The sequence below is a fragment of the Nothobranchius furzeri genome, chromosome 2 (assembly GCF_043380555.1).
Source record: "Nothobranchius furzeri strain GRZ-AD chromosome 2, NfurGRZ-RIMD1, whole genome shotgun sequence".
Taxonomy (NCBI): Eukaryota; Metazoa; Chordata; class Actinopteri; order Cyprinodontiformes; family Nothobranchiidae; genus Nothobranchius; species Nothobranchius furzeri.
In genome coordinates, this window is record NC_091742.1 from 42,074,947 (window position 1) to 42,098,353 (window position 23,407).

Here is a 23,407-nt window from a genome sequence, read left to right on the forward strand (position 1 = left end):
GTGAGTCACAAACAACAGCACGTCCAACCATAGCACTGCTATGAAGACTTTTCTAAAGATGGCCCATGGAACATTTCAGGTTCTACCCTACCACAGCTGCTGCACAACTGTCATCTTCTGCATGTGCATACTAGACTAGATTACAGATTCTGAGCAATTATGTCTCGCTGAAGAAATGAAGGAATATCTGAACATTTTTTGGAATATACCTAAGCTCTTAAGTCCCTTCATCCTCTCCCTCAGCATACTGTTCTCCTCCAGCAACTGTCGATAACTGCTACTCCCAACAGTCTCATCTCTGGATTTGACCTCACTCCCACCAGGATCATAGATGCGATATGGACCTTTCCCTTCCATCATCGTCTCTCACTTCCTACACATGGTCTTCTGAACTGTAGGGAAGATGGCAGACTGTTATCAATTACATGAAATATGATGCAGGTCACTCAGCAAAAGAAAAATATGCTATTTAAACAAAAGACATCATTTGGTGATAGTTATGAAGACTATTTTGATTGAGGCTAATTTACAGGAGCAGAAAAGGTTTTGCACCTTTAACAGTTACATGTGACCTTTCTCTGTACTAGTACACTTCAGGAGTGGACAACAGCACATATTCCCTACTTCTACTAGTGTTAAAGTCAACAACCACATAATCCATGCTTCGAGATGTGGCCATAAATGATTCTGAATCGTAGATGTACGCCATAATCGATTGTAGTGTAATGCAGTTCAGATTTTTATCCATGTAGGAAATATTGGTCCGCCTTTATGTGGTGTTGCAGGGTTGCACTGGAGGTCTAACCCGAGACCAAACCCAAACAGAGTAAATCCAACTGGTTGAGTCAGATTTGGGCCAGGGGTAGGTCGAGCAGGTGAAAACGATGCAGAGTCTCTGCTCACGCAACAGAGAGGACGCACCTCGAAACACGCGTTATGTCTCCTTGCTATTTGAAGAAGAGCTTAAAAAAAACTCAGTCGGGCTCAGAGATCTGGTGTTGGGAGATCCGGTGTTGGGAGATCCGGTGTTGGGAGATCCGATGTTGGGAGATCCGATGTTGGTGGGGGCGAGTGACAGCAACTGCAGGATCTAATCATCCGTCTCTTTTATTTAGGATCACAGAGAAGTTTACAGGGAAGGGAGTTCCTCTGAATGAGAGAACAACCAAAGAGAAATAAAAACAATATGTGCTGCTGTTACACTATGTTTGTTAAATTCAAATTAAAGAAGTTCAGGCAGGAAGTTTTGGGTTATTTTAATTTACAGGAGATCTTGTTTCCCATCTGCTCCTCTAGAGACACCATGGACATGAGGAGATAATAAAAGTCATGCTGGGCAAGTTAGAGGAAAGGCTAGCTGGTTAATGAAGGCGCACCATCAACTGGGAAGACTGTCATTTAATCCTAATTCAGCTCACAGCCTCCACCTGGAGTTAATATCATCTGCAAGAATACAACAAACACCTAAAATATTAATGGAAGTCTAGGATTTTATGTTTTAGTATTTTCTGCCGTCGTCGTCGTCTTCCTCCGCTTATCCGGGTCCGGGTCGCAGGGGCAGCATCCCAACTAGGGAGCTCCAGAACGTCCTCTCCCCGCCCACCTCCACCAGCACCTCCGGCAGGACCCCAAGGCATTCCCAGACCAGATTGGAGATGTAACCTCTCCAACGTGTCCTGGGTCGACCCGGGGGCCTCCTGCTGGCAGGACATGCCCGAAACACCTCCCCGGGAAGGCGTCCAGGAGGCATCCTGACCAGATGCCCAAACCACCTCAACTGACTCCTTTCGATCCGGAGGAGCAGCGGTTCTACTCTGAGTCCCTCCCGAATGTCCGAGCTCCTCACCCTATCTCTAATGGGCCATTCCCATCTGTTCCGGGTCGGCCCGGGCCGGGTAGCCCCGGTCGGCCCCAGCCTGGCCCGGTTGATTCCACACATCCTTGCCTTAAGCCCATGTGGGCTGATTCTACCCACCAATCAGAGGCTTGCTCTAATGGAAGGTGTGAATTTGCTGTCAGCAGTGGGTGTGTTGGCCCTGGTCGGCCTGAAGCAGACCCCCTCGAGAAGAGGGCTGAGAATGAGCCTTGCTTGGCCCGGAAAAATACCAGGCCACCCAGATATGTTAAGCCCCATTCCCACCTGTACCGGGTCGGCCCGGGCCGGGTAGCATAGGTTGTTTACATATCTGGGTGGCCTGGTATTTTTCCGGGCCAACCAAGGCTCATTCTCGGCCCTCTTCCCGAGGGGTACTGCTTCAGGCCGACCAGGGCCAACACGCCCACTGCTGACAGCAAATTCACACCTTCCATTAGAGCAAGCCTCTGATTGGTGGGTAGAATCAGCCCATTCACACCTTCCATTAGAGCAAGCCTCTGATTGGTGGGTAGAATCAGCCCACATGGGCTTAAGGCAAGGATGTGTGGAATCAACCGGGCCAGGCTGGGGCCGACTGGGGTTACCCGGCCCGGGCCGACCCGGTACAGATGGGAATGGCCCATAAACAACCTACGCTACCCGGCCCGGGCCGACCCGGTACAGATGGGAACGGCCTATAAGGCTGAGCCCGGCCACCCTATGGAGGAAACTCATTTCGGCCGCTTGTATCCACGATCTCGTTCTTTCGGTCATTACCCAAATGCTCATGACCATAGGTGAGGACTGGGACGTAGATAGACCGGTAAATGGAGAGGGTTTTCCTAGCTCAAATTGAGGCAGAGGTGGTACCATCCTAACCACGCGCCAGCACATGCGTACTATGTGCATTCAACTGCCTCACGTTTTTAAAGACTACATATTATAAAAGGCTCAATAATATGCATTAGATTGGTGTTTAGTTCCCTTTATCCTATCTGATATTTATAGTTAAAATATTTTTAATATTTGACCTACATTTCAGTAACATGTTAGGTTTGTATTAATAACACTCGTCTTAGTCTAAATAACACATAAATATATCCAGTAACATATAATGCATTTCATTAACATGCATTTGTACTGGAAATGCTAATAACATGTAATTTCTGCTGCTAACAATGTAATGGTGGCATGTCTATTATGTACGGGTTAGGGTTGGGGGGGGGGGTTCCGTTTTGCCTTGGCCCCCAAAATGCCTTGAAACGGCCCTGGGTGTGTGACTGAGTGTTGAAGGTGATCTGAATTGTATCAGATGTATAAATATTACGTGTATAACTTATTGTTTTATACAGGTAAAAATGTGTTGTGGACATAAATCTACCTACATTTTACCTTCAAGCTTTGTTTTCTTGTTTTTATTTAACTATTTCCTGTCCTGTCTGTCTCTCACCTTCCTGCATCTCCTCTAAAGTCTCCAGAAGAACGGCTGCCTGGATTCTTACTCTTTCACCTCATCAGTTACTTCTGAACTACGCAGACCAAAGGATCTCCTGACCGCAAAGCGGAGAGCGCGTTTCGATGCTGCGTCAGTGAGGTGGAGTCACGGCAGCACACGTTGAGTGGAGCGCGTCCGGAATGATTAAAAGACAGAGTACCAGAGGATGTAAACAGATATGAATGATCATGTGTTAATAATAATGTTTTGTTGCGCCACCTTGAGAATGTATCGTGCACCGGACACAGCGGGCGCACCAACGGTCAGCACTCTGCGTCCTCTCCGCTCAAAAGAATCCCCGCTACACTGAGAGTCCATAAATATTGTAATATAGGCAGAAACTGGATGTTTCCCTGAAAGATATCTAACCCCATAACTCAATCCCTGCTCCTGGATGAAAAACCGGGCATTTTGATCCATGTAGGACACCCCCCGGACAGAGAGTGAAAAGTGGACATGTCCGGGGGAAAGAGGACGTATGGTCAGCCTACAATAGCACCAACCATGGATATGTACCACCTGGCGAGAAAAGCTATTTTTGATCTTTTTCTGCAGCGGTTTGTGCTTTTCGGTGCACCGCTGCTGATGCAGCGCCCCTGTAGTGGCGCAACGCTGCAACTGCAGTTAAAACAACATCCATATAGCTGGGGGCAGAGTGACATCAGGCTGGGGCGGCACAAAAATAGCTGGAGGCGGCCGCCACGCACATTTGAACGCAGGAAGAACCTGGCATACAGATGAGCTGCATGCATCGACTATTATATTAAGTTTGCACGACACGCACAAAAGTTGCACAACACAACAAATGCATTGGCAACGCCTTTTCTTTTTTTAATCTGTATCGATTTTATTGATTCATGCAGCCCTACTGAGTATCATCTGATTCTCTTGTATTTTTAAAATGATGACATCAAACAGACAAAAAAATAATAAGTTATGGGCAAATTTGAGTATTTTAAAAACTAAAAAGGGAAAAAATGTAAACATGATTACAAAATAGCTCATTTTTGGCTAAATTTAGACACAAACGGAATATTTTCCTGATATAGAGGGTTTATTTAGTTGTCTGAAAATGTGACACATTTTTAAAAAATACCATGATAATATCAAGAACCATGATAATTTTGGTCACAATAACCGTGAGGTTAAATTTTCACACTGTGGCAATCTTAACAGAGACATAACAGCCCGTATCAGAGGGCCTTGTACCCCATACTACCAAAGTACCTCCTATTGCTCCTCCTGAACTTGAGGTTCGACTATCCGACGATGTTAAATCTCTTTAAATGCTTGCCCTTTTACACTATCCTAGGGACTGTTTAGGGGACAGCATGTTGTGTCTGATGTTTTTGATTAAAAAAACTACTTCTACTGAAAACAAATAATAATAATAATAATAATAATAATAATAATAATACATTTTATTTAAAAGCGCCTTTCAGAACACCCAAGGTCACTTGACAGAAAACACGTAATAAAATACAATAATAATTAAAGCTGCAAGCAGCGTCGTTCGGCCCTCGCAGCTCTGCGCCGCTCCGGCCTGGCCAGCAGCCCGGGGCACCAGGGCACGTCTGGCAGAACAGAATCGTCAACCACCCCGACGCCAGAATCCGCAAATGGCCTCCTAGTCCGCACCTCACCCTGACTCAGCATCCCCTCTGAGCTCACCATTAAATTGAATTGTAAGGTTACGGCGTTACGCCAGAATTCGCCATGGCATAAAAGCCCCTCCCTTTCTGGAAAGCTATCAGATCTGAATGGTCATTACAACATCATGAAGACAGTGTATGACCTTAGTGTCATGTTCACTAAATTAGAGGGGACAAATATGGGTATTTCAGCATAAAAAATAGACTTCCTGTAGTCAGGGGGCGGGGCTTAGGTGATGTCAGCTGTCCACATTGTCATTTTTTACAGATATGGTCAATGATCACACAGACAAAGTTTGAAAAAGATCTGATCATGCACATGGGAGTTATTAAGTCAAGTAAAGTAATGGCGAAAGGTCAAAGTTTGAGGCTTAGCCACGCCCACACCTTTCAACTTTTGAAAAATCCGACGGTTGAATTTTTTCCCCTACGTCGTAAGAGTATACAGCAGAAGTTTGAAAGTGATTGGTGAAAAGGGCGACAGAGCATCACTCTCCAAACAACGTGTGCGAAAACCACTAAATCGCGTACTTGGACCAAAATGGCCGACTTCCTGTGCGACTTTGTCCTTGGCTCCAAGAGACTTTTTTGTAGGTCCTGAGACACCACATTAGTGTACCAAATTTCGTAATCCTCAGTCAAAGCATGGCTTGGGGCTATTAGTTTTAATGGTCCTAGGGGGCGCTATTTAAGAGAATAGGCCACGCCCACAAACTTCAGCTGTCTATTTCTCTTGGGGGTCAGACTAGGATCACTCACCAGAAGTTTCGTAGCGATATCACGATAACTGAAGAAATGAGAGGCAAACGTATTTCCATGGCGTGATGGCGATTTTCGCCATGCTCCCAAAGCCCCGCCTTTTTTCAAAACCTGCCAGTACTGGAGACTAAGTAACCTCAAGTTGTCTACTGCTGTTTCCCACAGAATCCTGGTGATTGGGTAAAAGGAGTCCAGTAGGGAGCTGTGAAAAAAAGAGTGGCGTGGCGACAGGTCAAAGTTTGAGGCTTAGCCACGCCCACACCTTTCAACTTTTGAAAAATCCGACGGTTGAATTTTTTCCCCTATGTCTTAAGAGTATATAGCAGAAGTTTGAAGGAGATTGGTGAAAAGGGCGACGGAGCATCACTCTCCAAACAACGTGTGCGAAAACCACTAAATCGCGTACTTGGACCAAAATGGCCGACTTCCTGTGCGACTTTGCACTTGGCTCCAAGAGACTTTTTTGTAGGTCCTGAGACACCACATTAGTGTACCAAATTTCGCAATCCTCAGTCAAAGCTTGGCTTGGGGCTATTAGTTTAAATGGTCCTAGGGGGCGCTATTTAAGAGAATAGGCCACGCCCACAAACTTCAGCTGTCTATTTCTCTTGGGGGTCAGACTAGGATCACTCACCAGAAGTGTCGGAGCGATATCACGATAACTGAAGAAATGAGAGGCAAACGTATTTCCATGGCGTGATGGCGATTTTCGCCATGCTCCCAAAGCCCCGCCTTTTTTCAAAACCTGCCAGTACTGGAGACCAAGTAACCTCAAGTTGTCTACTGCTGTTTCCCACAGAATCCTGGTGATTGGGTAAAAGGAGTCCAGTAGGGAGCTGTGAAAAAAAGAGTGGCGTGGAGGCAGGTCAAAGTTTGAGGCTTAGCCACGCCCACACCTTTCAACTTTTGAAAAATTCGACGGTTGAATTTTTTTCCCTATGTCTTACGAGTACATAGCAGAAGTTTGAAGGAGAATGGTGAAAAGGGCGACGGAGCATCACTCTCCAAACAACGTGTGCGAAAACCACTAAATCGCGTACTTGGACCAAAATGGCCGACTTCCTGTGCGACTTTGCACTTGGCTCCAAGAGACTTTTTTGTAGGTCCTGAGACAGCACATTAGTGTACCATATTTCGTAATCCTCAGTCAAAGCATGGCTTGGGGCTGACAGTTTTAATGGTCCTAGGGGGCGCTATTTCAGAAAATAGGCCACGCCCACCGGATGTTCACATCAGATCTTTTGATGGGCCGGACTAGGATCACTCACAAGAAGTTTCGTGACTATATCTTTAGAAATGACGAAATGGGAGGCAAACGTAAGGCCACGGCGGTACGCCTGACTTCGCCGCGCCGCCACAGCCCCGCCCTCTGTCGAAAACTCCCATAAAGTGACGCAAAGCAAACCGCACTTGTCTTGAGTTACCAGCTACAAATTTGTGGTGATTAAGTGACATGGGGCAATTTGGGACCTTTCACAGTAAAACTGGACCTTTTTGGTCCTGAGGGGGCGGGGCTTGTGTGACGTCATCATCCGACCATTCAATTTACTTTGTGGGTGGATGACGAATGACCACAGAACGTTTGGTAACTCTATTCCATTCATTTATGAAGTTATAGCAATTTAAATTTTTTTGGCGAGTAGTCAAACTTCGAGGCCTGGCCCCGCCCCTTCAGTATTTGCGAAAAGTCAATTTTATTGTCTCATTTTGTTCCTCCATCTCTTCTGAGCAATTTTACACAATTTTTGAGACGATCGTGCGAAAAATGATCGAGCAATCCAATCAGAAACGGACCCTAAAAACGGCAAAAACGGCAAAAAATCGCCATTTCAACCCAAAATGGCCGACTTCCTGTTTGATATTGACCATGCTTGCAAGAGACTTTTCTGTGCGGACTGTTGAGTACTATAAGTGTACCAAATTTCAAAACTGTACGATAAACTAAGCTTTATGGAGAGGGGTTTTTTTCATTTTGTAGGGGGCGCTGTTCAGCCATTTTCTTTGCGATTTTTTTGGGACCTTTAAAATATCAAATTTTTCACCAGGCCTGACAAGTGTGCAAAATATTGTGAGTTTTGGGGTATGTTAAGGTCCCCAAAAAGCCGTTCAAAGCGGGCTAAGAATAACAAAAAAGAAAGAATAATCAGAGCAAAAACAAGAGGCCTTCGCAGCGCTTTCGCTGCTCGGGCCTAATAAAACCCAAACAAGAAAAAAAAAAACAGAGAGAAACAGTCCAATAAAATCAGAGGTTGTAGGCAGATTTACACATGTGTGTTTTGAGTTTTGTTTTGAAAAGGGTAAAACTCAGGGTTCCCACTCTTTTCTTGAAATAATTTTCCAGGACTTTTCCAGGACATTTTCAAGACTTTTTCAGTGTACAAGTCAAGTTATCATAACTGCGGTTTGTCGATATCCCGATATATTTAGAAACAGATATGATATTGTACCTACCCACACCGTTATTTTGACAATATAGTTGTGGAAAGATTTTTGTCTTTCACAAGCCCACCTGCTTTCCTCTACTTACAATGCAACACAACTAAAACAGAAGTTATTCTCTACTTTAGTTCATACCAGAGGTGTGACATTGTGGCATCATCAAGTCATCTCCATGTCCTGTTTTTGTTCTGCTCAGCAACTGAACCAGGTTAATCCACTGTGCTGAATGAAATCGTCGTCGTCTTCCTCCGCTTATCCGGGTCTGGGTCGCGGGGGCAGCATCCCAACTAGGGAGCTCCAGACCGCCCTCTCCCCAGCCACCTCCACCAGGACCCCAAGGCATTCCCGGACCAGATTGGAGATGCAACGTCTCCAATGTTTCCTGGGTCGACCCGGGGGCCTCCTGCCGGCAGGACATGCCCGAAACACCTCCCCAGGGAGGCGTCCAGGGGGCATCCTGACCAGATGCCCAAACCACCTCAACTGACTCCTTTCGATCTGGAGGAGCAGCGGTTCTACTCAAGAGTCCCTCCCGAATGTCCGAGCTCCTCACCCTATCTCTAAGGCTGAGCCCGGCCACCCTATGGAGGAAACTCATTTCGGTCGCTTGTATCCGCAATCTCGTTCTTTCGGTCATTACCCAAAGCTCATGACCATAGGTGAGGATTGGGACGTAGATTGACCAGTAAATCGAGAGCCTGGCTTTCTGGCTCAGCTCCCTCTTCACCACGACAGATCGGCTCAACGTCCGCAGCACTGCAGACGCCGAACCAACCCGCCTGTCGATCTCCCGATCCCTCCTACCCTCACTGGTGAACAAAACCGTGAAATACTTAAACTCCTCCACTTGAGGTAGGACCTCTCTCCCGACCCGGAGTTGGCAAGCCACCCTTTGCCGGTCGAGAACCATGGTCTCAGATTTGGAGGTGCTGATCCTCATCCCAGCCGCTTCACACTCGGCCGCGAACCTACCCAGCAAGAGCTGAAGGTCAGAGCTGGATGAAGCTAGAAGGACCACATCATCCACAAAAAGCAAAGACAAGATTCTCCTGCCATCAAACTCGACACACTCCACACCATGGCTGCGCCTAGAAATTCTGTCCATAAAGGTAATGAACAGAACCAGTGACAAAGGGCAGCCCTGGCGGAGTCTAACCCTCATCGGGAACAGGTCCAACTTACTACCGGCTATGCGGACCAAACTCACGCTCCTCTGGTAAAGGGACTGAATGGTCCTTAACAGAAAGCCACCCACCTCATACTCCTGGAGCGTCCCCCACAGAGTGCCCCTGGGGACACAGTCATAAACCTTCTCCAAATCCACAAAACACATGTGGATTGGTTGGGCAAACTCCCATGCCCCTCCATCACCCTTGCAAGGGTATAGAGCTGGTCCACAGTTCCACGGCCAGGACGAAAACCACATTGCTCCTCCTCAATCTGAGATTCGACTATCGATCGGACCCTCCTCTCCAGTACTTTTCCAGGGAGGCTGAGGAGTGTGATCCCCCTATAGTTGGAACACACCCTCTGGTCACCTTTCTAAAAGATGGGGGCCACCACCCCAGTCTGCCACTCCACAGGAACTGCCCCCGACGACCACGCAATGTTGCAGAGACATGTCAACCATGACAGTCCTACAACATCCATAGCCTTGAGATACCCAGGATGAATCTTATCCACCCCTGGGGCTCTGCCGCTGTGTAGTTGTTTGACTACCTCAGCAACTTCTGCCCCCAAGATTGGACAGTCCATCCCCATGTCTCCTGGCTCTGGTTCCTCCTCGGAATGCGCGTAGGTGGGATTGAGGAGCTCCTCAAAGTATTCCTTCCACCGTCCGACCATAGCCCTAGTTGATGTCAGCAGCTCCCCATCCCCACTGTAAACAGTGTGAGCGAGTTGCTGTCTTCCTCTCCTGAGGCGTCGGACAGTTTGCCAGAACCTCTTTGGAGCCGATCGATAGTCTTTCTCCATGGCCTGACCAAACTCCTCCCACGCCCGAGATTTTGCCTTGGCAACTGCCACTGCTGCACCCCGCTTGGATATCCGGTACCTGTCTGCTGCCTCCGGAGACCCACAGACCAGCCACGCCTTGTAGGCCTCCTTCTTCAGCCTGACGGCTCCCCGAACCTCTGGTGTCCACCAGCGGGTACGGGGGTTACCACCACAACTGGCACCGGCCACCTTGCGACCACAGCTAGCAACAGCCGCCTCAACAATCGCAGAGTGGAATAAGGCCCGCTCGGAGTCAATGTCCCCCACTGCTCTCGGGACACGGTCAAAGCTCTACCGGAGGTGGGAGTTGAAGACCGTCTTGACAGGGTCTTCTGCCAGGCGTTCCCAGCAGACCCTCACTATGCGTTTGGGTCTGCCAGGTCTACGCAGCATCTTCCCCTGCCATCTGATCCAACTCACCACCAGGTGGTGATCAGTTGACAGCTCCGCTCCTCTCTTCACTCGGGTATCCAAAACATACGGCCGTAGGTCAGATGATAAGACTACAAAGTCTATCATCGACTTGCGACCTAGGCTGCCCTGGTACCAAGTGTACCGATGGGCATCCTTATGTTCGAACATGGTGTTCATTATGGCCAAACTGCGGCTTGCACAGAAGTCCAATAATGAAACACCACTCGAGTTCAGATCAGGCAGGCCGTCCCTCCCAATCACACCCCTCCAGGTCATGCTGTCATTGCCCAGGTGAGCATTGAAGTCCCCCAGCAGGACAATGGAGTCCCCTGATGGAGCACTATCTAGCACTCGTCCCAGGGATTTCAAAAAGGGTGGGTACTCTAACTGGTATTTAGCCCATAAGCGCAAACAACAGTCAGGACCCGTTCCCCGACCCGAAGGCACAGGGAAGCTACCCTCTCGTCCACTGGGGTAAACCCCAACACACAGGCAGAGAGTCTTGGGGCTAGCAAAAAGCCAGTTTTGAAAAGTTTTGAATTGGCACCGTCTTCCTGACATCACTCACTCCTGCTTATAAAGGACACAAAGACATATTTTGAAAGATTGTTACTGTTTATACAATAAATTAGGCCTACTTTTCAAACCTTAGCTCTTTCATATCTTTCATATTCTATGTATTATACTTACTGTACACACCACATTACACTTTACTGCTTATTCCACATAGTTGGATGTTAAACTCCATTTTGTTGTTCCATTATTGGTCATCTTAGGTTAGTCCAGTCATCCAGAAACAAGATTCAGGATAGATGACTAGGCTAATATCTCCCGCTAACACCACAGACATATTGGACCTGAAAAATATTTTTTTCTACCTCAGAGATAAGTACTTGTAGTTGTTCGCTACCATTTTAGTCTGGACTGTACGTAACATTACTATGATAAATATATAGTTACCACTTAAAATCATTCTAGTTATTAATTTAGCCGTGTTGAATTCAATTTAATTACGTTAACAACTTTGTTCAATGACCATGCCAGTCTTCAGTTCTCACTGCCACCTGGCTGCGGTCTGTGTAGCTAGCTAAAAACAGTATGAACAGCTGAGGCTCTGTCCTCTGAGCACATACTTAGTATTTTGATAGAATCAAATTCATGACATTTTTATCATTCACATATTTTTGTTTCTGCTGTTGGACGATAGAACAAGTATGAATTACTGAGTGGAGCGCGGGTCCGGTAGACTACCTGCTTTCCGTTGCTATCCCGAAGCTCTCCTCATGTTCACTCGTCTCATCGCATGAGTGAAAAAAACAAAAGCTCTCCGCTGCTCCTTTGTCACTCAACAGAGAGAAGGAGAAAAACCTCTCGCTCTATAAACTGCGATAACGCAATACTCGCGAACCGAGTCGCTACTTTTGGCCCTTCTTTAGAGAAATAAATCTAGGGGTGAAAAATCTGTAAATCTAGCCAAAAAGACAGTTGGAAAAACAGAAGTGGAACTGGAACTGAAGGGGATTATGCAATCTGATTGGTTGGAAGCGTCATGTGGGGCGCTGTGCCAGCTAGATGCAGAAATTAAAGGAGAAGCGCTACAGCCCAATATTGCCCAAAATGTTTAATCCATTTGTTTATCCACAAGGATGGAAAATTATTTTCCAGGACAACTCAAAAATTTCCAGGACATTTTGCAATTCCCCCCATTTTCCATGTTTTCCATGACTGGAAAATTGGACTATCATTTTCCAGGTTTTCCAGGTTTTCCAGGACGCGTGGGAACCCTGAAACTGTCGATGTTCCTGATGTCTGGGGGAAGTGAGTTCCAGAGACGAGGAGCAGAGCGGCTGAAAGCTCTGCTCCCCATGGTAGCGAGACGGGCAGAAGGAACCGCAAGATGGATGGAAGAAGAAGATCTGAGAGAATGGGAGGGGGTGTTAATACTTGTAAGGTCTGAGGTGTATGGAGGAGAGAGGTTGTGGATTGCTTTGAAGGTATGGAAATCCATATGAAACAATTGTGATGCATCAAGATATCGAATCTTTGACCCAATAATCATAATTGAATTGAACCGTGAGACTAGAGAAGATACTCACCTCTAACTTTTACATGTAAACAAAGCATTGGCTTAAAGTGAGTGTGTTTTTCCTGGCGGTAGGGGTCAGTAGATACCTAAATCATTGCAAGCAAGCAGTATTTTGTGTTTGAGTAAGACCTTACCAAGGGATGCCCATAGGGAGCCTAAAGCCAGTTTCACCCTGCAAGCATCAGCGGAACGGAACGGCAGCGAAACAGCACCGCTCCAAACAGAATCCAATTATAGTCTATGCAGTGTTCCAAACCAGCCGCTACGTGGCAATTTCCAGGCGTGTCCCAAAAGCGGCATGCTAGCCGCTAAAGATAGGATCGAGTTCTATTTTTTCCGCGAGCCGCTTCTGGGACACGTCTATTTCCGCAGCTCACATAGTGTGAGACAGGAAACTACACGTTTTCAGTGTAAAATCCCCGGTTATTTTCAAAATAAAATGCAACATTGCGATGTTACATGCAACTTACGTCAGTACGTGTGACCGAACGGCTTTGTTTACCACCAGTTTCTTTCGAGAAGTGCAACGGTGTGATTCCTAAGGGGGTTGTGATCTCGTGATGAGGAAGCTGGCGGAAGTCTCGCGGGATTTTACAATCTCACGGGTACAGCGAGGCGCAGCGAGGAAGCCGTGCCGCGGCCAAGGCTCTCCCGGTGTGAAAGAACCGCTTTGAAATTCGCGAGTGAGCCCCTCCACTGCTGTTCTGTTCCGCTAATGCTTGCAGTGTGAAACTGGCTTTAGTCTACTTCCGCATCATGGGTCCCCGGAAGAATGAAAAAATTAATGCAAGTCAATGGGGCTAAAAACACTATTTTGCAATCCGCTTTGCCTTACGCCCTGGATCGCACATATGTTGTACTGCACTTTAAATGAAAAGTAACGCTGGGTGTTTTGACCATGCCAGTCACATACTTTGAGATTTGTTAGCGTGTAAAAGTTCGTAAATAGCATGACTACAAACTAGAAATCGGCACGTCACATATGCAATGCCACCAAATAATCTCCTCCCCCCTAACGTAGCTGCTACTTATCATATGAACAAATTTATGGTGGGTCTTTCCTCCTGTGGGAAGTTTGCTGAACTTACAGCCCTTTCCCCGTTTTTCTCCGTGTCTGGTTCGATGACGACACTTTCGTGAAGCGCCTTTGTAGTCCTGGACTTATTTTCACACATAACCTAAAATAGCATTTCCCCCTGTTCGAAAATAAGCACGTTCTTGGTATCAAAAAGCTTCTTTAAAGGAGACATAACATGAAAAACCCACTTTTTTATCCATTAACACAGTGTGTTTCACATTTTAAGTGTCTAAGTGAGCAAAAAGGCTTATATTATTCACTGGAGTTGCTATTTAGATATTTAATAATTAAGTTTTGGGCATATTTGTCCACCCGTTCAGTTTTTCACATTATCTATTACATCAGTAATTTATTTAGTCAGGATAACTACCAAATATGGTAATGGCCCTCGGCTAAACACAGAGCCAATCCGCCATTTTTTCTTCTCGCTAAGATTTTTTGTAGTCCTATTGGAAAAATGCAGAATGTCTGGTTATTTTAGCCACACACAGCTCAAAACTGTTCCTCGTTTTAAGGAAGGGTGGTGTGGCAGTATTTAAACCCAGGAGCTGATGACACTACTGCTAAAAAAACACCGAAGAAAAAGTAGTGTGTGTTTGTGTGTGTGCGCGTGCGCGTGGTTCGTTCGTTCTGTCTCCAGGCTAGTGGCTAAGTACTGAGGGCTTCATCCATCTAAAATGAGTCATTTCCATCTGAATGTGGCAGCGACGGGACACAGCAGCAGAGCGGTAAGCTTCATATAACTCTAAAATGTCGACAAACTTTACTTTAGATTTACGGGCATTAGCAGCACTAAAGTGTTAGCATCCGGCTTGCTATCGCTAGCACAGTATGCTAGTAAAGTTAGCACCCAGATTAATGTGGATTTGGCTGATTTTCGTGGAATAAAACGTGATTTCTGATCAACGCCTTCTTTTACACCAGATGATAACCTTCCACTGATTGTAACAGCAGAGAGCCTGTGTGTTATTCTACGTGAGTGTGATGTAATCTTAGCATCCAGTAAATAAAGTCCCATATCAGCTAAAATGCAGCGTGATGAAGTCATTAAAGTGCGTCAACACAGTGGATTTAATAGAGTTTTAAAGAACAATCTCTGAGTGAAGTGAGGTTAGTTTTTTGTCTCACTGCAGATATAAAAACTAACTGCATCAGTCAGACGCAGCAAAGCTCACCGTTTGTATGAGCGTGAGCGTCGGAAAGCTGATAAAATCAGCTGTAAAATAATTAAAACAAAAGTAAAAATGCTTCTTTGCTTTTTAGAGTCCACATCCAGAAGGCTGGAGCCGTGTTTCACTGACAGGCTGTCAGACTAAAGCCCTGATGAGCTCAGCTGTGAAAAACTGGTCTGATGTTTAGGTAATTGAAGATCTGCTTCTCCAAGTCCTTGAGATGCTAGTAAAAATAATTTAGCCAGCTTGCTAATGTTACTTTTCTTCTCCTCTAAGGAACACAGAACGTTCAGATGTTGGAGCTTCACATCACCTACTGAGGAAGGAGACCCACCAGTAAAGAGACGGTCTGGACCAGACCAAAGTGAGTAATGACACCTCAGCCACCCTCATCATTAAGAACACCTCACCGCCTGAATCACTCCGTCTGATGACAGCAGAGTGATTTATTTGATGTTTTACTTGTTTAGTCTGTTTAGAAATTATTGAATTACATTATTTTCTGTAATCGACCATCTGATCTGGATGTGTGCAGAATAACTTTCCCCAAATTCAGCAGCAGCTGGCCTACAAAAACAGCTGCAGCATGTAGTAAGTCTGTCTGCGCTGCTCTCTAATGAGCTTCCTTTCATAAGGAATCATTTGTATAATTTTAGTCACTATTTTATTACATTTGTAGGAAAATATGAAGTCACTGCAGCAAAGTGAACTTGTAAACAAAGTAAACCAAAACAACACAAACGTGACTATAAACATGAAAGCTAAAGAAACAACTTTCCTAAAGCTGCTTGTAAACAAAATATGTCATTAAAGTTATTGTCTATCATTGCAGAATATGGCGATGACATCATGGAACTGGTCTTTGGAAAAGTTTTCCCTGAACCAACTCCGTTTCTAGATGAGGTAGAGAAGATCTGCATCTCACCAACCCTCTGGTCTCAGAGACAACGGAGGTCTCCCACTGTTATCCAGGACCAGTTTGAAGCCCACATACTGCCCCTCCCTCATCATCAGGAAACATCAATCCGTATCCTGAGGACAACAGAAGAGGCAGGAGGACAGGAACTCTGAGACCTAGACACCACCAGCACCGGGACACAAAGCACCTGTGTGCACAACGCCTGTTTAACTACTAAAGCCAGTTTATTATATAGTTCTACTTATTTGCTGTGAGGTTAATACTTAGAAAATTTGTATATTAATGTAAACAATAAAAAAAATCACTGATTGTATGTTTTCTTTTAGATGTAATGGTCCAAACTCAGCCTTGTAGACATTTATTGCATCCTGTAGGTAAATACACAGAACAGGCTCAGGTCCAGGATGACCCAGCATGCTCTTCTTCCATTCTGGCTGTTAGGGATTGTATCAATAACTCAATGCCTACTGATGTTTTCACCTAACGGTATTTATTTAGAATGCAGGTAAGATTTAACTATATTTGTTAGCAAAGCAGACTGATCTTGGGAATTTCACTGCAGCACTGATGTCCACCTCTCTGTACACATTAGAGAGAATTACCACTTTACAGCTAAACACATTTAATAAAGATATAGGCTACACATTGCAGACAATAAAAACAAAGTTCTAAGCATTAGAATTATAATGATCACATTAAAGAACATTTGGAGGAATGTTCTTTATTTTTGACTAGAATCTCAAATCTTTAAATTAAAATGTAACTGCTTTTTATCCATTTTCAGCCATTAAGACACCCAATATAAAATAAGACTACTTATAAAATTATTTATAATTATATGTATGTATATAGATAGAGATCTTAATAAAATATATTCTTTTAATGGTGTTTTAATGAGCTGTATCATTTTTTAAAACATTTTTATAGAAATAAATAAGCAAGCAGCATTCCTTGTGTGTGTGTGTGTGTGTGTGTGTGTGTGTGTGTGTGTGTGTGTGTGTGTGTGTGTGTGTGTGTGTGTGTGTGCGCGCGCACGCGTGCCTGCTCGCTTGTCCCTCCGTCGGCCATGACGGGTGTGTGTGAGTGACTACAGACAAATGCATAAGAGAGTTAGCAGCCTTGAAACAGCTTGATGAACTACTCTCCCCACATGTTTTAAAAATGCTAATATGCTATGCTAAATCTGCTATGCTAAATAATGATTTCTCTATAGAACTACAAAGTCCGACTGGGGGAGGAGAGTACAGGTCTGCACTATGGAGGGGGGCGGAGTTTACAGCTCCTCCTCCAGTTTAAAGAGACAGTACCCCAAAACGGCTCGTTCTTTAGACTCTCCTCAGAACAGGGGTAGATGAGGGTCTGTAGAGCAACAATAATGAGGAAATAAGACCAAAGAACTGCAGTTCCACTGTATTTAGACCCCAACTGAAGGATTTAGATGTAAAAAGGAACAACTTAAAAGCATGTTATGTCTCCTTTAAAATTCACGGATATCATATGTGAATTCCATTAGAGGTGTGAATCTTCACTTGTCTCCCGATTCGATTCGATTACGATTATTGGGTCAACGATTCAATTCGATTCGATATCCCGATGCATCACGATTATTTCATATTGATTTGTTTTCATCGATGACTAGAAGATGTCAGTTAATTGCTTTTTTTTTTTTATCTAAAACGTAATTGACACAACCTGCCATCCCTCAAAAGCTCTCCATTAACAGGTTAGGACAAAACATTTAAACATTTAAGAAGATTTAACAAAGTAAAACATCTGTTTACTCGTTCAACACCACGCCTCAGGCTGAGAAAACATGCTTTACAAAATCTCACAAAATCTAAAAAAGTACTGAAAACCTACAGGACACATAATGTAATAATCAAATACATAATGGGTTCATATACGAGTGTTTAATGTCTCTGAGCAGCTCTAGAGTCAAATATTTATGCCACAGTTGAAGGGTGTCAGAAAAAACACCAAATGAAATGTTTGACTTAGTTTTTTTTATTTCATTTGAACCCAGTGGTTCATTTCTGAAATGTTGGAGAATGAATCAAGTTCTGTTTGATGCAGAAAATAATAAAACATAAAACAAATTCTACACTTCCAATCATATTTAAGATGTGTGTTTTATTCTTTCTGATAATAACACCAGCAGAAGGCTGTGGGCTGGATTAGGATTAAATTACCCAGCTGATGGATCTCCTTCACTAACCAGCTAACTACAAACCTTTCCACTAACCTGTCCTGTGTCACCCTCACCCTTTAACCCTCATGTCCATGCTGTCTCTGGAGGAGTAGATAGGAGACAAGTCTCCTGTAACCTAAAATGAACCAACGCTTCCTCCCAGTTTCTCTTTAAGCTGAATTTAACATCAGTTTATCATCATGAAACAAAATAATAAAGTGGAACAAGAACTTCTATCTTCTATTTCTCTCTCCTTTTCACTTCTCCGAGTCCCTAAATAAGAGACAGACGATCACGCTGCAGCCGCCGTCATTGACCCCGCCCCCTCCCGAGACCGGATCTCCCAGCATTACAACACTTGGTCTGACTGAGCGCTTCCAGGAGAAAAAATTATTAAATTATGAAAATAATAATGCATGTTTGGAGCATCGGTTTGGAGGGGCGTCCTCCGATCCTCTCGTGTGAGCGGACAGTCTCTCTCTCTCTCTCAGTTGCTGATAGAGCGAGCGGAGTGCGCCGTGTGACCACCCGCTCAATTAACATAATTCACGGCCCAAATCCAACAGAACCGGTTGGGCTGATTCGGTTCCGGTTCGGTCTCAGGTTACAACTCAAGCGCTCAGTCCTGCAGTACCACAAGGTGGAAACACTTGGTAAATGTGGAGGACACTCACTCTGACAGATTTGGATCTGCGCTGGTGCCGCCATTAAAAAAACAAAACTACATTCCACTATAATCGATTATGGCGTACTCTTCTACGATGCAGAATCGTTTATGTCCGCATCCCGATGCATCGATTATTTGATTATTTTCCTCAGCCCTAAATTCCATGGCACAAAACAAGCGGAATTAGAAAATAGCATTTTTAGCCCTGTTGACTTGCATTCATTTTTTCGTTCTTCTGGGAAACCATGGCCCGGATGTAGATGGGCGTGACTTAGGCTCCCTATCACCCCAAAATTCCACTACCTCCGCTCCGCCTCCGCCTTCCGCAGCCGCTCGTTTCCGAACTCAATTTTTACTGGTACCCGCTATACAACGGCTCCGCTCCGGTGCGGAGACCTGAGGTGCGCAAACAGGCATGCGCGGGATTTTCGAGATCTTGCGATACAGTCCGAGCAATAAACGCGGAAGTTAGATCCAAACACCCGTTGTGTGGGAGAAGCATCGGCATGAACTGTTTAATCTGCCCATCATTTTTGTTAAGAGATCAGCAGTGTTTGGATCAACAAAGTGTGACTACTTTGATAGTGGAAACTGTATTTATGGCTTACTTTTGTGCATTTAAACTTCAGCCGCCATTGATAGTTGTTAAAAGTTGTTAAACCTGTGCATATGAAACAAAAAATGCTTTTTGTTTATCGCTTTATTGTGAAATAACGGAAGTTGTGCTTGCTCCCTTTCCTGTTGGGCGGTTGTGATTTCTGTCTGACTGCGGAGGTGCTCCGGCGTCCGGCAAAAATAGAATCGATCCTATTTTTGCCGGATGGCGGAACGGTGGGTGGCGCACTGCGCCGCACGGCCGCAGTAGTGGCACAGCTCTGATTGACTACAATGGGACCGATTTTGTTGCGGAGTTCGTGCCGGAGCGGAGGTAGTGGAATTTTGGGGTTAGGGTCAAAAAGCCCTGGGGAGTGCTAACTTCAGCAAAATGACAAGCACATCACTGGCAACAAGTGAAGAGGTAAATGTGTAAAACAACATTTAAGAAAGATTAAAGTTTTTTAACTCTTTGTTACAAAACAGTAAAAGCATTTTGTCCTCATGGTCTCCCGTAGAAAGAAACATGGAATCTAATATGGCATCGCCCAGAGACTTAGACCCGCTCCCATGTATTTTAGACCTGATTCTTATGGTTATATGTCACAAAGCTGCCATTATTTTTCAACAACTGGGCATCACTGAAATAATTTAACAACATTTTGATGGATATTTCCAGAAATGAATGGTAAAAACTACACACTGTCTCTTTAAGTGAGTAACATCCTTCCCAGCAGTTTCCAAGTATTACATCAACTCAAAAGAAGTAATCTACAGATGGATCAAAACACCTACTCACCACCCAGCTTGGGTTTGCACATCCAGCGTCCCGCTGGAATTTCTCATTTATTTGATGAAACTCAGAAATACATAACTGAGGGACGACAAAGACACCAGGACCACTGTGATACTACACTGTTAGGAGCTGGCACAACTACAACGCTAGCCAAGGCAATAAAGACAAAAGCAGGGGGCGGGGGTATCAAACATTACATACATTCTTCTAATAAATACCGAGGAAAAAATACAGCACATTCCAGCTTGTGGTAGCTACATTGATTGGCTAAAGAAGGCTAATACTAGTTTTTGCTGTTATCATGCAATTTGATAGCAACATCGTTAGCCGTCGGCTGGCTAGTACTGGATGACAATGCGGGATAGGAAGCCGCCAGCGCCACCATACTAAATATCCTCCAATCTGTACAAAAAATGAGTTATAAAGAGGAGTTACACGACGAAAAGATAAAAACTGATCAAATTGGTTTCCGTTGACCAGGTACCTTTCAGCTCGCGGTGGCCTCTCGTCTCTGGCCAGACAGACATCTATTACGGAAGAAGTCTACTGTCTATGCTGTAACCTGGGAAATTCCACCTCGCAACGTGTCATTTAAAACAGCGACAATTGACAGCCGTCTGAACCAATCAGAGTAAAGAACGACGTGAGGGCGTGGTTATCAGAGCAGCTGTCCGTAATGTAAACACAAATATTTCTGTGGTTTTATTTATTTTTAACATACGTGTCACTTCCACTATTCATTCAATTACATCCAGCTGTAATGTTCTGTTAAAAATTGTTTAAATAAATAAAAATAGTTATCAAAATCTTTTAATTAAAAAATATATCTTTTGAATACTGTTTTTACTGTTTCATGGTAAAATCCAGCAAAAATAAATGTCTATTAATATTAAACTACTACTCATAACAAAAAATCACACAATTGTTATTCTGAGGGTCTGATTATCTGAGGAGGTTTCTGATATTGCGTTACATTTCCTCTGAACTGAGAGGTCTGCATGAGCTACATCCAGAAAAAATAAGATTTCACAACAGGTCCACATAATTCAGATAAAAAAAACAAATCTCTGAAATGGCATGATTGAAGTTCCAGAAATATTATTTATCTTTATTAGTATCTGATTTTGTAATTAAAGGATATATACTTGTTCTTATGGCTTATGTAATTTACAAAAAAACAATGAATGTTGTGAAAAATATCTGGTTGTTGTAAAAAAAAACTAACTAGACAAAACTGCCCCCAGATCGCATTCAGTCATTTTTATTCTTTATTATATTATTGCACATTTATTGAAAATTTGATCACAAATTTAGAAATAGACTTAAATCTTTGATTATTGTATCATAAAACAATGAAGTTGTCTGTGAAGCAGACACCTTGTCTACATTTAAGACTAAGCTTAAAACATTTTTATTTGATAGGGCCTATGGTTAAATTCTAATGTTAGCCTAAATCTGGACAAGTGGGGGAGTAGAGGGTGGTGGAGTGTACAGTCGGTAAAGACGGCTCTCCCTTGCCCTGCCTCCAACATGCCTACATCTAAAAGGCTAGGTTATCCAGAGTTATCTCTGTAGTTATGCTGCTATAGGCTTAGACTGCTGGAGGACACACTGACCACTTTCCACACTCTACAAGTTTTTTCTACAATTTGCTCTTCAACTACATTATTTTCTGCTATTTCAGCTGTTAACTTCTCTCTCTCTAAGTGTTTTTCTCCCCAAAAGAAGCTACAATGATGTGCTGCTGAGCTTTGACATTGAATGTGCTACTACTAGTTTACCTGTGTGTGTGTGTGTGTGTGTGTGTGTGTGTGTGTGTGTGTGTGTGTGTGTGTGTGTGTGTGTGTGTGTGTGTGTCTGCTCTGTCGATCCCCAGTGTAAGTAAGTAAGTAAAAGTTTATTTATATAGCGCCTTTCACAGATATAAATCACAAAGCGCTGTACAACATGATAAAGATCAGGGCAAATACCTCTACCCAATAAAAACATCAGAAAAACAATAGCAGTGATAAACGTAGAAAATAAAATCATGAGTATAAACAAAGTGAAGGTGTGAACCCGAACAAAGCCATCTTTTTGAAACATTTAGGGAAGGAATGCCTGGATGAAAAGGTGAGTTTTTAGATGATTTTTAAAGACCTCTACAGTGTTAGAGAGACGGAGATTTGAAGGTAGACTGTTCCAAAGTATGGGTGCAATAGTCTGAAAGGCCCTGTCCCCTTTGGTTTTCAGTCTGGTTCGAGGAACAGCCAGGAGGTTTTCAGATGTGGATCTAAGGTTCCGAGAGGTGGTGTGTGGGGATAAAAGCTCAGATAGGTAGCTTGGAGCCTGGTTGTTAAGAGCTCTATAGGTCAGCACTAAAACTTTAAACTGTATTCTATGTTCTACCGGGAGCCAGTGGAGGGACTGTAAAACTGGAGTGATGTGAGCTCGTCTGCTGGATTTGGTTAGGAGTCTGGCTGCTGCATTTTGGATTGCTTGAAGGCGTGAGAGGGAGGTTTTGCTGAGACCAGTAAAAAGAGCGTTACAGTAGTCTAAGCGTGATGACACAAAGGCATGGATGATTTTTTCCAGATCTGCAGTAGAAACCAGTTTACGGACTTTTGAAATGTTTCTCAGTTGAACGAAACAAGAGCGGGAGATGGTTTTGACGTGTGTTGACGCAGCCATTTGAAGACAGGGAAGACAGGAGAACCGACGGACAGCTAATCTTGACAGAGGAATAAACAAACACCATGCAGGCACCATTCAGTGGGGACTGGTCACAGCCGTAGCAGCACCACGCCCTTTTATTTACGCATGCACAAATTAATCACAGCTGTAAGAGCACAACCAATCAACATATTTTAACACCCCCACTTGCTCTTATACAGTGAACTCCTTCTCCACTATGACAATTGGCATTTACATTCCAAACAAATATTTGCCAAATCTATCCATCTTGGCCTTTGTTACAGGCTTTGTTAAAATATCTGCAACCATGTCTGTTGTTGGACAATACTCAATCGTTATCTTTCCATCATTCAGCATAGATCTGATAAAGTGGTACTTTATGTCTATGTGTTTACTTCTCTGTCGACAGACTGGATTCTTAGACAAAGCGATAGCGATAGCACCTCCAAAGATTTTTACAGGCACATAACACTCATCAGTCAACCCTTTTAGCAGTTGTAAAAGATATAAACTCTCCTGTACTGTGGCAGCTAGAGCTATATATTCTGCTTCACATGTTGATAATGCAACACTTTGCTGTTTCTTGGTCCTCCATGAGATAGAGCCACTTTTATTTAAGCTAAAA

The 23,407-nt window shown here is 44.1% G+C and overlaps 1 protein-coding gene across 12 annotated transcripts in view; it reads right to left on the minus strand.

Moving 5' to 3' along the window:
• The window catches only part of tnip1 (TNFAIP3 interacting protein 1), a 194,867-nt gene extending 174,154 nt beyond the window's left edge, over window positions 1-20,713 (minus strand). For 10 of the 12 annotated variants that reach the window (XM_070545720.1, XM_070545723.1, XM_070545717.1 and 7 more), the window contains exons 1-2: window positions 20,594-20,713; window positions 210-392 (exon numbers count right to left, since the gene is read on the minus strand). In XM_070545720.1, coding sequence (XP_070401821.1) covers window positions 210-360 — 151 coding nt within the window. In that variant the 5' untranslated portion in view covers window positions 361-392; window positions 20,594-20,713. Of the gene's footprint in view, window positions 1-209; window positions 393-20,112; window positions 20,188-20,593 lie in introns of those variants that run through there. The other 2 variants (XM_070545719.1, XM_070545735.1) reach the window with 2 other exon arrangements.
• Window positions 20,714-23,407: the final 2,694 nt, after the last annotated feature.